The sequence below is a fragment of the Dama dama genome, chromosome 21 (assembly GCF_033118175.1).
Source record: "Dama dama isolate Ldn47 chromosome 21, ASM3311817v1, whole genome shotgun sequence".
NCBI classification, from domain to species: domain Eukaryota; kingdom Metazoa; phylum Chordata; class Mammalia; order Artiodactyla; family Cervidae; genus Dama; species Dama dama.
Window position 1 is genome coordinate 1,397,677 of NC_083701.1, and position 15,752 is coordinate 1,413,428.

The 15,752-nt window shown below is 47.1% G+C and overlaps 2 protein-coding genes across 2 annotated transcripts; one reads left to right on the forward strand and one right to left on the reverse strand.

Annotated features, from left to right (window-relative positions):
• Positions 1 to 895: 895 nt before the first annotated feature.
• Positions 896 to 3,567, reverse strand: RPL8 (ribosomal protein L8). The gene is made up of 6 exons (XM_061122896.1): positions 3,455 to 3,567; positions 3,085 to 3,231; positions 2,861 to 3,002; positions 2,413 to 2,631; positions 1,315 to 1,430; positions 896 to 1,087 (listed from the first exon to the last, which is right to left on the reverse strand). Exons 2-6 carry the CDS (start codon positions 3,220 to 3,222, stop codon positions 929 to 931), a joined length of 774 nt encoding a protein of 257 aa, XP_060978879.1. The 5' UTR covers positions 3,223 to 3,231; positions 3,455 to 3,567; the 3' UTR covers positions 896 to 928.
• Positions 3,568 to 4,244: 677 nt separating this feature from the next.
• LOC133042240 (endogenous retrovirus group K member 8 Env polyprotein-like) lies at positions 4,245 to 15,121 on the forward strand. The gene is made up of 3 exons (XM_061122774.1): positions 4,245 to 4,317; positions 8,864 to 8,980; positions 12,280 to 15,121. The coding sequence occupies exon 3, from the start codon at positions 13,338 to 13,340 to the stop codon at positions 14,343 to 14,345; it is 1,008 nt and encodes a 335-aa protein (XP_060978757.1). The 5' UTR covers positions 4,245 to 4,317; positions 8,864 to 8,980; positions 12,280 to 13,337; the 3' UTR covers positions 14,346 to 15,121.
• The last annotated feature ends 631 nt before the right edge of the window (positions 15,122 to 15,752 follow it).

Consider the following 15,752-nt stretch of genomic DNA (forward strand, 5'->3'; position numbering starts at 1 on the left):
AACAATATCTAGGCGTGGGTGGCTGAGGGCAGGTGGGGCCCCAGAAAGGCAAGACCAAAACTGAAGTTCACACTAGCAACAGGCATGGACCATGAGAACAGAGCCACCTGGAACCAGTGACACCCTCTCACCCAGGAGGGACCCTGCCACACAGCATCCCAAGACAGCCAAGGTGACCAGCTGCTGTGCACCCCTTAGGAAGGTGGCTGCCAGTGCCTTCCACCCAGGCTATAGAGCATCCTTCCTGAGCCAGCCAGCCACCACCCACCCTTACTGTCCCCTTACCATTACCTTACCCCTTAGCCTGCTTTCCATTCACTGCTGTGGTCAGTTACCCACAGTGGCTTGCAGCTCTTGCTTTGACATCAGCTCACAAGCAGATCCACCAGGGCAGGGCACTCTAGTTGGCCTGTGTAAGTACATGGTCTTGTCACTGATGGGCCCCCACTCCACATTGCTGCCCAAGCCAGCATGGCCCTATCAGCTTTGACCAGTCCATCATTTAAGTCCCAGACAAGGTGCAGGTGAGCTATCACCAAAAAGGAAGCTCGTCTGTGGAGAAGTCAGTCTGGTCCTTCCACTGCAGGACAGAACACCCTGGCCCTCAGCCTGTGGCATCAGGGGCACCACTCACACCCAATAGCACCCAAACCCTCAAGACAAGTTGAAGGTAATGAACGGGATTCACAGAGATTACATTCCTTGTGAGTGGGCTTCTCTGCTCTACATGTCAGGTTGGGGGAGGGGGGGAGGCGGGCAGGTGGGATTTACAAGAGGCAAGGTGTGAAGCCACCCAGCAGCCTCACCATCCAGAGCCTCCACTGTTCCCTGATGCGCACAGCACTCCTTGGAGAGGGGACCTTTCCCTCTGAAACCACAGAAACACACAACTCGGTTGTGAAGAAACAAGCTTTATTGAGCCACAGCCCTAGTTCTCCTTCTCCTGCACAGTCTTGGTTCCCCGGAGACGTCCAGTCCGGCGGGCAGCAATGAGACCCACTTTCCGGCCAGCAGGGGCGTCTCTGCGGATAGTAGAGGGTTTGCCAATGTGCTGGTGGTTGCCACCTCCGAAGGGATGCTCGACAGGCTGCAGGAAGAAGGAGGTGATGGTGAGGTGGGGCTGACCCTGATCTACCTCAGGAAGGCCTGGGAACCCGCAGAATCAATTGGCCTGTGCTTACAAACTATCAGCCACCTCACACCACAGATCTCCCACCATAAACAGGAGACACTCCAGGCAGGAACTTGTCCACCTAGTCTCACAGCCCTCATACACTGAATACTGACCCCACTGTCCACTTCTGGGCTACTTACATTCATGGCCACACCCCGCACCCGCGGCCAGCAGTTCCTTTTTGCCTTGTACTTGTGGTAGGCACGGCCGGCCTTCAGAATGGGCTTGTCAATGCGGCCACCTCCTGCCACCACACCTGTTGGAGACCACAAGACTCAGGGAGATGTATCACCCACCCCACCCAGCACTGGGGGACACTCCCATCAGGCAGAGCATCCCCTGCTATGTCCTTGCCAGTGCCCCACCACCATGTGTCATTCAGGATCACATGATCCCAGGAGCCTCAAAAATGCCTGGAAACCATCACCAAGCAGTAAATCCTGTTACAGCCTGTCAGCTAGGGCTTCCCTAGTGGCTCAGACAGTAAAGAATCTGTCTGCATTGCAGGATACCCGAGTTCAATCCCTGAGTTGCGAAGCCCTGGAAAAGGGAATGGCAACCCACTCCAGTATTCTTGCCTGTAGAATTCCATAGACAGAGGAGCCTGGCAAGCTACAGTTCATGGTATCGTCAGACGTGACTAAGCGACTAACACACACAGCCTGTTGGCTGACAAAGGTTCTTCCGCTGCAAGGTAGCTAAACCAGGACTTTACTCAACATCACCTGGAATGCCCACCTTGAACCATGGCTTTTCAGAAGTCCTCCCCTGTGCACGGTCTGACACTAGGCTCCTCCCCACCCCAAACAGGACAGCTGACCTGGCCCACCACTTCTCTGCCATTGTTTTGCTTATTCTGTGAGCACACCCTCCAGAGCCTCCCCCAGGCAGGACTGGATTTGCCACACGGATTCAAAGATGTTGTCAGCCAACAAACTTGAGTATATGCATTTCAACACACTGTGTGGCTTTAACCAGGTGGCCCACAAAAGCAAAAATCACCTAAATCTAGGTTATCCCAGAGTGCAGCTAAGGCTACCTTTACTTTATAGAGTCCAGCATGTTGAACCCACTCTCATTCAACACCCAACCAGGAGTTAAACAGGAACTACTTACACCCACTTAATAAGTCTCCCGAATTAGACCACACATTGTGTTCAAACTTGAGTGAAGCAGGCAACTGGGTTCCTGGCTATCCACAGGAGACCCACAGCATACAACCGCTGCCTTCCACTCACCGACCACAGCTCTGTTGGCAGAGGAGATGACCTTCTTGGAGCCCGAAGGCAGCTTCACTCGCGTCTTCTTTGTCTCAGGGTTGTGGGAAATGACTGTGGCATAGTTTCCGGAGGCTCTTGCCAGCTTGCCTCGGTCACCAGGCTTCTCCTCCAGACAACACACGATGGTGCCCTCAGGCATGGTGCCCACTGGGAGCACATTGCCGATGTTGAGCTGGGCTACAAGAGAAAAGTCAAGCAGTGTCTTCGCCACTTCCGACACTGCTTGCCAAAACCAAGGCCAGCCTCCTCCTACAGCTCTCCGGGCACTCACCGGGATACCTGGCCAAGCCAAGTGTCCCCAAGTGAAGGCTACAGCCTCAACGTTCCTCCCTCGACCCAAGCTGTAAACCGCCAGGCACCTCAAGTCCCTCCCCATCAAGACGTTTCACCTCGGCGCGGAGCTCACCCTTTTTGCCGCAGTACACAAACTGGCCGGTGTGGATTCCCTCAGCAGCGATGAACAGCTCTGTCCGCTTCTTAAAACGGTACGGATCCCGGAAAACCACTTTGGCAAGGGGCGCTCCGCGGCCCGGATCGTGGATGATGTCCTGCGGATCGAGGCAGCTTGAGGGGCTCAGGGGTCCCGCTGGGCGCCCCGCGCCCCCACCCGTCCCGGCCCACGCCCCGAACCTTCACGATGCCCTTGATATATCCGTGTCGCTCGGCGAAATCCACGGCGCGCAGGCGCGCGGCGCCTTTTCTGTGCTTCACATGTGCGCGGAACACGGAGCCGGCGCCCTTCCTCTGCCCACGTATCACGCGGCCCATGGCGGCGGTCTGGAGGCAGCTCACGGTCAGGGGCCGTCCGGCCCTGGCATCCCCACCAGCGGGCTTCAGGGGCCCCGCTCCCTCGGCTCCTCCCTCCCGCCCTCAGGACCCTCCGCGTCTCCAGCCCCAGTCGTGCGCCCCGGCGCTTTTTCCAGAGTCAGCTAGGGTCCCTAGCGGAGCCTAGGACAACGGGGGGCGCCGGATGGCGCCGGATGGCACCAACACGTCCTACCTGCTGCAGAGCGCGGCCGAAAAAGGAGACAGGGGCCTTGAGAGCCGCCTTATCTTCCGGGGTGGGGCCGAGAGCCCCCAACCTTCCGGTCAAGGGCCGCCGCCGCCGCCGCAATGCACACCGGGACTTGTAGTTCTATGGCGGTCGCCCGTAGCCTATCCCGCGCGCCCGGCCCTCTGCGCAGGCGCACTGAGTTAGACGGGCAGGCACGGCACTTAAGACCGGCGGGTCTGGCGGCGAGGCTGCTCCTTAGCAGACGGGGCGCGGATTCGGCAGGCAAGGCTACCTGGCAGGGAGTCTCCAGCAGGATAGATCATTCTTTCTTTCAGAGAGGGGTCTCTTGGAGAAGTGGGAGGAGTCCTTCCAGTGAAGGTCCCTGGAGTTAGCAGAAGAGGAGGTGGAACCCCTGAATGATAACAGAGTAGGCACAGACGGGGAGAGTTTAGTGATCAGGACCCTGGGTGTGCAGATTAGGCCTGAGTGGGGAGAGCAGGCGAGGTAGGGAGAGAGGGAGGGCAGGGGGCTCACGGAGCGGAGGGGCTTGCTCTCGGGACTCCAGGGTGGAGTTTTTGCTCCAGTGTGGCCTCGCAGGGGTGGATGCCAGGGAGACATCGGAAGATGACAGGAGCTGGAAGGAAGTGGCCATGTGGCCACATTCTGAAGCCAGAGGGAGCAGAGGGGACTGTGCACGAGGCCCAGTAAGAGGCAGCCAGCTGGGCTTGTCAGGGAGAGCCCACTAGGGGGCAGCACTGCCCACTGCAGGGCCAGAGCTGAGGGGCACCTGGATCTCCTTGGGGCAGGTTGAGGGGTTTTGGGGTCAGCTCCGCGAAGGCCTGGAGGACCAGAAGGTCAGAGGGATGGAGGTGAGGACAGTGCTTGGACTTGTGTGCTGTGGGGTCCCTGGGATGGAGTATGGGGGAGGGGCGGGGCGGGACACACGGCCCTCTACTCTCCCTTTGACCCTAAACTGGCTTCCCAAGCTGTGGATGCAGCCAGAATGAGGCTGACCAAGCCCACTCCAGGCTTGTGTCCAGGCTCTCACCACAGTCTGGGTACGACAGAGGCAGCAGTGCAAGCCCAAGAGCCAGGACGTGTCTGGTGGCTGTGAGACCCCACTGGGGGCCATGGGCCCAGGGAAGCTTGAGACGTGCTGTTTCAGGGGTCTGCTCCTGTGGACTCCTCCCTAAGGCCTACCTTGAGGCACGTGTGTAGACTCAAGGGAGGGCAGCTGATGGTGGGGCTTGGAAGGTGCACACCCCTGCCTCATGCTTGGTGCATCTATGCAGAGATGATAGTACTGGCTGGCGAAGCTCCCACAGTCCTGAAATCTGTGCCTGAGCTCCCCTCACCGGTCTGAATGTTGGCTTCCATATAAGGCCACTGAGTCTGACATACAGCCCGGTCGCTGCAGATCCAGGTCCTTCAAGGTGGTGAGGACAGTCTCCCTGGGCATGGGGTTCTCAGGTCTTCAGGAGGGGCCCAACTGCCTCTGTCCCCAGATGAGGCACTCCCCACACAGTGCCATTGCTCACACTGGTCAGCCAGGGTGCCCTCTAATACCACCGAGGTCCATTTCCTTTAAAAGTTGTTCTTAAATATTTCTTCTCGCACCTACACACGTGAGTAATTTGGAATAAACTCGAGTAACCATGCCCTGCTTCTGTCTTGTTCAGCTATGCTCCCCACGCTTAGCACCTCTGGCAAATAACAGAACCCTATACTCCTGCTGTCTTTCATGGGAACAATAATACTACCTATCATAAGATCATTGTGAGGGTTAGATGAGTAAATGTGCACGAAGAATACAAAGTAAGCGTACAAAAATCACCAGGGCTGTAGAAGTCAGAGGGGCCAAGCTCCGGCACAGACAGGAGAGGTGGCCTGAGAGAGTGAACACAGGGAGCCTTCAAGGTCCTGGGCAGGATCAGCTTGTTGACAAGAGTTGTGCTGCATGCTGAAGGTGTTTTTATCTCCTTTCTGTGTATTCTACTTCTAAAAATGGTGTTATTTTAAAAGTGTGCATGGGTGACTTCCCTGGTGGTCCAGTGGATAGGATTCCACACATCCACTGCAGGGTTCAATCCCTGGTCTGCGAACTAGGAGTTCACATGGCACAACTAAAGAGCCCACACACCTCAAGGAAGATGGAAGAGCCTGCATTTCACAACTAAGACCCAGTGCAGCCAAATAAATAAATAAATATTAGAAGAAAAGTTAAAAAACTTTCTCTGAAAGACCCACTTACAGTGATAAATGCTGGCCTGAGGTGCAGACAGGCCGTTGCCTCTGAGCTGTGTCAGGCAGTGGGCCCTCTGGCTTCAGAGCTCCTGCAACCCCACACCAGAGCCCCCTCCCCCCCCCCCCCCCCCACACACACACCACTCAGTGACCGTCTGGTCCCACACTGCAGGTCAGGCCGGCCGCTGTGATTTTATCTGCATTTGGGGGCCTCCTGGGGGCCTCTTGGATATTTAGGGGTTGTGTATGGGGCCTTCCTAACTTACTTGTCCCTTTCCATGGACAAATAGCCCTTCTGTTCTCTCCCGTGTTCTGCCCATGTGCTCTGTGTCATTTATCTGGAAACTGTCTCATCCGCTCTCCTATTTGTTGTTCTACAGAAAAACTGAATGTTCTGGAGTTGTCCAGAAAACACACACAATAGAGCCTTTATACTTTCACTTTGAGTTAATTGCCGCTGATTAACATAAGCATAATGGGAATTTTCTTCTGATTTTCAAAAAATATTAATGACTTTCCTGATGATGCAATGGCTAAGACTGTCTGCTCCCAATGCAAGGGCCTGCATTTGATCCCAGGTCAGGGAACTAGATCCCACATGCTGCAACTAACACCTGACACAGCCAAATATATATATATAAATATATTAAAATATTAGCAAATCTCTGAAGTACTTGCAAAATGTGGTCTTCCCACTAATAAGCTAAGAATGTACTTAAAGAAATACCCTTTTCCCAAACAAAGTGCATTTTTAGCCCTGACATCTTTTTTTCCAACTTTTTAAAGCATGGTAAAATACACATAATATTCACCATCTTAGTCATTTATAAGTATGCAGTTTAGTGGTATTGGGCTTCCCTTGTGGCTCAGCTGGTAAAGAATCCACCTGTAATGCAGGAGACCTGGGTTCAATCCCTGGGATGGGAAGATCCCCTGGAGAAGGGAAAGGCTACCCATACCAGTATTCTGGCCTGGAGAACTCCATGGACTGTATAGTCCATGGGGTTACAAAGAGTCTGACATGACTGAGTGACTTTCACGTATTAGGGTTAGGGTTAGGAGAAGGGCCCCGGGGCTGGACACCTGGTGTTTGTCAACAGGAGTAAAAGTCAAGCTTTGTTCTCACCCTGACACTTCAAGGACAAAGCTAGTGGCAAAAACTGAGCTCTGTTAAAGAAATGAGATGACCACTCCTGAGGTTAAGGAAGACTTCTCTGTCTGCACTTGCACAGGAAGGCTTCATGGGGGTCAAAAAGCAAGGGAGCCCCACACCATTACAAGTGTGGACATGCATCCACAGGCCTCTGCCTTGGGATCCATCTTAGAAAAAAGTTGTGCACACATATTGGAGAGGGTCCAAGGACCAGTCAGGTGTGAAGAAAGAAACAAAATAATTGGCCAAATGTAAACAAAGACCCCAAACACCAGGAGAGATAAGAAAGCCTTCCTAAGTGATCAATGCAAAGAAACAGGAAAACAATAGAGTCAGAAAGATTAGAGATCTCATCAAAAAAAAAAAAAACAAACAGATTGGAGATCTCATCAAGTAAATTAGAGATAAGAAGGGAGAATTTCATGCAAAGATGGACACAATAAAGGACAGAAATGGTATGGACCTAACAGAAGCAGAAAATATTAAGAAGAGGTGTAAGAACACACAGAAGTATACAAAAAAGATCTTAATGACCCAGATAACCACGATGGAGTGATCACCCACCTAGAGCCAGACATCTTGGAGTGTGAAGTCAAGTGGGCCTTAGGAAGTGTCACTATGAACAAAGCTAGTGGAGGTGATGGAATTCCAGTTGAGCTATTTCAAATCCTAAAAGATGATGCTGCAAAAGTGCTGCACTCAATATGCCAGCAAATTTGGAAAACTCAGCAGTGGCCACAGGACTGGAAAAGGTCAATTTTCATCCCAATCCCAAAGAGAGACAAAGCCAAAGAATGTTCAAACTATTGCACAATTGCACTCATCTCACACGCTAGCAAAGTAATGTTCAAAATTCTCCAAACTAGACTTCAACAGTATATGAACCGAGAACTTCCAGCTGTTCAAGCTGGATTTAGAAAAGGCAGAGGAACCAGAGATCAAACTGCCAACATCCGTTGGATCACAGAAAAAGCAAGAGAATTACAGAAAAACATCTACTTCTGTTTCATTAACTACACTAAAGCCTTCGACTGTGTGGATCACAACAAACTGTGGAAAATTCTTCAAGACATAGGAATACCAGACCACCTTACCTGTCTCTGAGAAACTTGTATGCAGGTCAAGAAGCAACAGTTAGGATTGGACATGGAACAACAGACTGGTTCAAAGTTGGGAAAGGAGTATGTCAAGGCTGTATATTGTCACCTTGCTTATTAACTTATATGCAGGGTTCAGTTCAGTTCAGTCACTCAGTTGTGTCCGACTCCTTGCGACCCCATGAACCACAGCACGCCAGGCCTCCCTGTCCATCACCAACTCCCGGAGTCCACCCAAACTCATGTCCATTGAGTTGGTGATGCCATCCAACCATCTTACCCTCTGTCGTCTGCCAGGAGCCAGCACACGAGATCCCACCCATTACAAGGTCATGAGGAGAAGGCGGTATCCTATAAGATTATCCAGGATGAAAGGAGTGTTTCAATTTATATCCCTTTGCTGGCATTCTAGCCTGCTTGGCAAATGCGTATTAATGTAACACAAAAATATTATTTTAAAAGTGGTTAGAATTGTTCATTTTAACCAAGAATGCTAAACAGGGGCTGCCTCACCAGAGCTGCAGAGTCTTTGTGTTGTAAACCTTTTAGATAAATTCAACTAATAACTTCTGCAAAAGGACTAACTTTTGTGTTCATTAAAGAATAGATTACAGGAAAACAGCTTTGCATTCACCTAGGTCATAAAATGTCAATAGGCCCTGAGGCCAGAAGATGATGTATAAGACATAAACAAAGAAGTATGCAGAAAACACCCTGGTTTCGTGAAGAACAAGCTGATGTAATGTTAAACTTTCTTCCCCTTAGAAATGTACTAATTTAGGGTATAAAAGCCACGGTGAAAAATAAAGCATTGCCAGACTCTGCCAGACCCTGCAAACACCCCCGTCTGGTCATTCTCTCTCTCTCTCTCTCTCTCCCCCTCTCTCTCTCTCTCTCTCTCTCTCTCTGTCCCCCTCGCAGACTTGGCCCTATCAAGGCTGGTCTCACGTCTCTCTCTCGCCGTTCATCCTGAGGGTACCCCTGGATCCTGCTGAGGCTGGACCCCGGCAAGTGGCGCCACGAACAGGGAACCCGAAGGTAAGCCCCCCCATTGTTCAGTCTTCGGGACAGCTAGGACCCCACTAGGGCGCTGCGGGCCCCCCTGCATAAAATAGGCAGGGTGAGGAAAGTGGGTAGGAACCCCACTAGGACGCTACAGGCCCCCCTACATAAGAAAGATAGGGTAAGAAAGGTGGGTACGTTTCAGGTTCTTTCCTTCTTCTCTAAATTAAGCCTCTTCCTTTTTTCTCTTTTTTTCTTCTTCTAATTAGTAACAAAAATGGTAAGAGTTAGTCAAAAGAAAGGCAGCTTTTTATTGGAATCATAATGCAACTCCTTAACCGCAGAGAAATTAAAGTTAAAAAGACCAGTGTTCAGTCTTTTTCTACCTTTGTCCAAGAGCAATGTCCTTGTTTTCCAGAAAAGAGCAGTTCTCCTGGGTTCCCTTACCCTCCTGCTCTCCACCCGGGTGCCCTTTCCCAATAAAGTCTCTTGCTTTGTCAGCATGTGTCTCCTCGGACAATTCGTTTCCGAGTGTTAGACAAGAGCCCAGTTTCGGGCGCTGGAAGGGGTCTCCCTTCCTGCAACAAATGGCGACTCTGGTGGGGACTCTTCTTCGCTGAGACTGACATCCTGACCCCTCGGGGTACTCAGAGGCCAGCTTGCCTGCCAGTGGACCAGACCCAGCGGCCGCAACTGGGACCCTTTTGTCCCTGGTCTCCTCCTGATGCAGAAAGATTGGAGACTGATCACCTCCTCTTGGCAGAGAACTCGAATTCCGGTAGGGCCCAGTTCCAGTCCTCCCTTCTCTGGAAGCCCAGGGAAAAGTCCCGTAACGCCTGGGTGTCTGCAGGTGGCAAGAGACGTCTGTAAGGCCACCCCTTTTGCCCCCCTTTCCCGCCTTCTCCTTCTTTTCCTTTCCTCCTCTTAAAATCTTTGAAGACATCTGAAGTTCTGTGTCTCTATAGAAAGTTTTCTGAGAGACTGTATTCTTGTATTTAAGGGAGTGTCTGATGAGGACTGCCAGGTTTATATGTGTGTGTTTTAACTCTGTGTTCTGTGTTGTGATTTTTGATGGCCATTTTGCTTTTTGTTAGAACTTGATTTTCTTTCCCTGTGCCTTGAGACCAGGGCTCTCAGGAACACTTACCTAGACCATCTCTAAATCCTGAGACTGAGGGAAAAAGGGAAAAAGCCTTTAAAATTTTTATTTCAACTTTTTTATAAACTAGTAAATTTTATATTGTAATATCTAATTCATGACCAAACTTAAAAAATGAAGCTAGATCTTGCACTGTGTCTGTCTAAATATGTCTTGGTATGTCTTTGTCTCTGGGTGATATTTTTTAGGTTAATTGGTAAATGAGCTCTATTTTATTGGCTTTAAAAAAAAGGTAAGCACTTACAAATCAAATAATTCTAAATTAAACAATAAATTCCAGGTTCAGGTAAACTGGAAAATATTCAGTATTAAATACCTGATATTAATGTTTGTTTGTTGACCTATCTAATATAGACATGTCTTAGAGTAATTAACATCAAGTAAAATATTTTCATTATGCGTAGGCTTATTATAAGTTAAATATTGTTATATTGTAATATCTGTTACAAGTTTGTCAACAAGGAAAGTACCTCAAGTAAAGAAACTTCAAAAAAAAAATGTAAATGAGATAGGACTTTTTAGATAAGCTATTAAAAATCATCATACTTTAGAAATGGCTCTCTAAAACAGTCCCTTTAGATTTTGGTAACCTGAATTTCTAGGGTTGTGCTAAATTGAGTGACTGATTTATTGAATAGCTAGATCATTTAAAATAATAATAATAATAAGATTCTGAAACATTCACTACTAAACACTGATTTCCCTTTACAGAAAAATTAAAGAGATTTGGTTGGGACTACAAATGAATAATGTTTGATGCCATCCTGAGATGTTTGCTAGAATTTTTTTAGAAATTATCACTGGTATTTATGTTCACCAATCTATAGAATGCTAATATAAAGGTAAATTCTTGGCTGCTTAAGGAAAGTAAGATGTGTGCCTTCAGTAAAGAAGGTATGAAAAATGAAGTTACATTTTATAAAAAAAAGGCAGGGGGGAGTAAGTCTGACTTACAGGTGGCTGTTTCAGGATGGGAGAACAAGGTAATGAGTACAGAAAGTGTTAAAAAGGTTTGATGGAAAGTGCAAATATATTATTTCACAGTGATCTATATGATTCTACCTGACAGAGTACCATAAACTCTTTTGATATTTATTGACAAAACTGCCTAAATAGCTTGACTTCTAGCTGACTTTGGGATGCTTCAGAGGGCCCCTGAGACATCCCAAAGAGCTATTAAACTACCTGAGTTCATGTGACATGTTAAATTGCATGGGAATTATTGTTGGAGGAGTGATAAATATTCTCAGGTTATATTGTATGGTTGATGTTACTTATACAGATACCCTAGAAATTATGTGAAATTCATGAAAATCTGATATGTCCTGGTAAAATGTCAGTTATAATTTTAGTTATCACGTTAAAGTGTTACAAGTCACAACAATGACCAGGCTACTTTGTCAATTACAATTTAATTAGATTTTAAACATGCCTTGTATGGGTTCACTCTCATGCCTTAAAAAAAAATACTGCTAGTTCTTCAAGATTTATAAAAAGACTTTTCTAAGATTAACTGAAAAATTTTGTTTGCTATCAGGTAAGTTGGTAACAGACTGGAATTTAGTCTACTCTCTATGTTAAGAGAACAAAGTTTTCTTAGAATGAATCTTTCAATAACAAATTATGAATTTCTTTGCCTTTAAGTGATTTATATTTGTTTTTAAAACCTTTTGATACTTTAGTAAAGTACATAAGTGTTATTTAAGATTATGGTACATATAAAAGCTCATTCTGCTTCTATCAAAAATAACCCCTCACTGTTAGACTTGTGCTATCCTAATGTCTTAAAACTGACAACGCCCCTGCTTACACTTCTAAATCTTTTCAAGACTTTTGTACAAGGTTTCATATAAAACATAGCACAGGTATCCCTTATAACCCACAGGGACAAGCCATCGTAGAAAGAGCACATCAGACCCTAAAAACTCAAATTTTAAAACTACATAAAGATGAATTTAAGTATAGTTCCCCTCACCAGATTCTACAACATGCTCTTTTTGTGATATACAATCTAAACACTCATTCATTTGGGATTACAGCAATGCTCCGACATTGGAGTCCAGAGCAGCAGAGTACAAAACCTCTGGTTAAATGGAAAAACCTTCTTTCGGGACAATGGAGGGGTCCTGACCCATTGCTAACCAGTGGCCGAGGGTGTGCTTATATTTTCCCCCAGGGTGCTGAGTCGCCAATTTTGGTCCTGGGCAGACTGGTTCGCCATGTCGCAGTCCCCCAGACATCCGGTTCCCCCATTGCTTCGACCACAAATGAAGAAGGACACTCCTCTGCCCCTGCCTCCGCCGCCCACCTGGAAGGTCCAGCAGACTCTGAAACAACCAGCAATGGAGATCCCAGAAGAACAAATGGAAACCACCAGGATATCCTGCGCGGGCAACTCAACAAGGCTCTATACCCACATGGGGGCAAATGAAGTCACTTTGCCATCTAGCACAGGGAATAGCTTCTCTACAGGGATCTTCAGCCTCTCCTGAAAGGGTTTTTATTGCTATGCTTGCTTTACTGTCCTGCCAGGCAAGTGCTACCTCTTCTACATCAGAAAAATACTGGGCATATTTCCCTGATCCCCTGACCTTCCAAGTAGTTATTTGGAACAATGACCCTATACGGGTCAACACAGACCAGCCTCATCTCTTGGGAGGATCCTATACTTCTTATGATAAAGATCACTACCCCATCAATTTTAACTATACTTTTAGGGGATTAACAGATGACCTTCCCCTTTGCTTTAACTTCGCCCATCGTCATACAAGTGATCTTATCACTCCCTCTAAGGAGAGGTGTGTTGGAGCCTCCAAGAAAGCAATTCTAACAGATTCTCCAGCATCAAAATTTTCAGACAAAACAGGAGATCGGCTGGTTTGGATATTACAGGCCCATATGCCCGGGGTCCTTGACCCCTATAAATCCTTGTTCCTTAATGCTCCACCAAAATATCCAAATTATATTGATGTTGCTCCATCAGATGTCATGTGAAAAACTATAGACAACCACCTTGGATATCCAGTATGGAAATCTTGTACTTATAATTCAAAAATAGATTATAGAATACCGGGAGGCGGAAACTATTCGGTACAAGACTGGAGCAATCCAAATGCAAGTCAGAATCCAGGATCTGTTTCTGACCATGTCAGCAGGTTTAGCAATTGGAAAGGTGATTCCCTCCCTTGGCCATTGGTGTCCAGCAGATGGCATTATAATCAACTTGTTCCCCCCATGTTGTCCTATACTACTAAGGGCAAAACCTTTTGGCAACCAGAAATTTGGAGAGCCCTTGCTGCCACCTCCATTGTTACTTTAACTCGGCCAGAAAACGATTCCACCTATTCTGTGCTGGCTTGTTTACCCTCCCCTTACTTTTTTTTTTTTTTGTTTACTAATGATTCAAAAAGGCTTCATATACAAATGAATTATTCAGGTGGACCAAATATAGTCTACTGTGAACAATGCATGCTTTCATCCTGTTTAACCCCTCAATATAATATTTGTTCTTTTGTGGTGCTGCAACGTCCGCCCTACCTTATGGTGCCTGTCACAGTGAATGCCTATTGGTATGACAATTACGGTTTAGCCATTCTGCAACAACTACAAGATTTAATGCGTTCCCAAAGGTTTGTAGGACTACTTATCTTAGGGATTTCAGCTCTAATTACCGCAATTACCTCTGTCACTGTGGCAGCGATATCATTGACTCAACAGGTACATACTGCTCAATATGGCAATGATATGTCAAAAAGTGTTTCTTTAGCTCTAGCTACGCAGGAGATTATAGATAGGAAATTAGAAGTAAGAGTAGACGCCCTAGAAGAAGCAGTCATGCATATTGGAACTGAATTACAAGCCTTAAAAGTAAAGTTAGCATTATCCTGTCACGCCGACTATTGGTGGATTTGTGTAACACCTCTAAAAGTAAATGATACAGATTATAATTGGGAAAAGATTAAAAATCATATTTCAGGTGTATGGAATAGCTCCAGCATTACTTTAGATCTTGGAAAGCTTCACGGTCAGATAAAAACCTTAGAACGTTCCCGTTTGGACTTTACTGCTGCAGGGGCTGCTAATGATTTTTTTCCATACCTTTTCCAACTTTATTACTGGAAAAAATATCCTATCAACTATCTTCAGTTATGCTGCTGTAGCAGCCCTAATTTTACTTCTCATTATAATCCTTCCTTGCATTGTCAGAACTCTCCAGCAGAGCACTCAAAAGCTCGCGACTGAGATCCATCTGGCTGTCTTAAAAAATAAAAAAGGGGGAGATGCCGGGAGCCAGCACACGAGATCCCACCCGTGACAAGGTCATGAGGAGAAGGCCTGACAAGCAAGGCAGATCAGGACCTCAGGGATTTCGAAAAGCTGCCCCCGGCGCTCACCTTAAAGATGATCTCTGGCTTTCTGATGCTTGCTATATTAGACTACTCCCTAATTTCTGTGACACAGGTAGAAGGCCTTCCCCGATTTCTCTCCAAACAGAATCAACTTAGAACTTTAATCAACATGTCCCCCGGACGGCGGTATCCTATAAGATTATCCAGGATGAAAGGAGTGTTTCAATTTAGATCCCTTTGCTGGCATTCTAGCCTGCTTGGCAAATGTGTATTAATGTAACACAAAAATATTATTTTAAAAGTGGTTAGAATTGTTCATTTTAACCAAGAATGCTAAACAGGGGCTGCCTCACCAGAGCTGCAGAGTCTTTGTGTTGTAAACCTTTTAGATAAATTCAACTAATAACTTCTGCAAAAGGACTAACTTTTGTGTTCATTAAAGAATAGATTACAGGAAAACAGCTTTGCATTCACCTAGGTCATAAAATGTCAATAGGCCCTGAGGCCAGAAGATGATGTATAAGACATAAACAAAGAAGTATGCAGAAAACACCCTGGTTTCGTGAAGAACAAGCTGATGTAATGTTAAACTTTCTTCCCCTTAGAAATGTACTAATTTAGGGTATAAAAGCCACGGTGAAAAATAAAGCATTGCCAGACTCTGCCAGACCCTGCAAACACCCCCGTCTGGTCATTCTCTCTCTCTCTCTCTCCCTCGCAGACTTGGCCCTATCAAAGCTGGTCTCACGTCTCTCTCTCGCCGACGCCGTTCATCCTGAGGGTACCCCTGGATCCTGCTGAGGCTGGACCCGGCATCAGGGTCTTTCCCAGCATCAGGGTCTTTTCAAATGAGTCAGCTCTTCGCATCAGGTGGCCAAAGTATTGGAGTTTCAGATTCAACCTCAGTCCTTCCAGTGAACACCCAGGACTGATCTCCTTTAGAATGAACTGGTTGGATCTCCTTGCAGTCCAAGGGACTCTCAAGAGTCTTCAACTGATGATGCAGGGTACATCATGCGAAATGCTGGGCTGGCAGATGCACAAGCTGGAATCAAGATTGCAGGGAAGGAAATCCTGCCTGCACAGCATCACTGAGTAAATAGTGCCGTTGAAATAATAAACTCGACATAATGGTGGGAAAAAAAAGATTGCAGGGAGAAATATTAATAGCTTCAGATACGCAGATGACACCACCCTTAACAGCAGAAAGCAAAGAACTAAAGAGTCTCTTGATGAAACTGAAAGAGGAGAGTGAAAAAGCTGGTTAAAACTCAACATTCAAAAAACAAAGATCATGGCA

Excerpts from the sequence above, each read along its gene's own strand:
- RPL8 (XM_061122896.1), bottom strand. The coding sequence starts at position 3,222 with ATGGGCCGCGTGATACGTGGGCAGAGGAAGGGCGCCGGCTCCGTGTTC. Across the intron at positions 3,003-3,084 it reads ATATCAAGGGCATCGTGAAG|GACATCATCCACGATCCGGG; the intron begins GTTCGGGGCGTG and ends CTCGATCCGCAG. Across the intron at positions 1,431-2,412 it reads TGCCAACAGAGCTGTGGTCG|GTGTGGTGGCAGGAGGTGGC; the intron begins GTGAGTGGAAGG and ends GGTCTCCAACAG.
- LOC133042240 (XM_061122774.1), top strand. The coding sequence starts at position 13,338 with ATGTTGTCCTATACTACTAAGGGCAAAACCTTTTGGCAACCAGAAATT.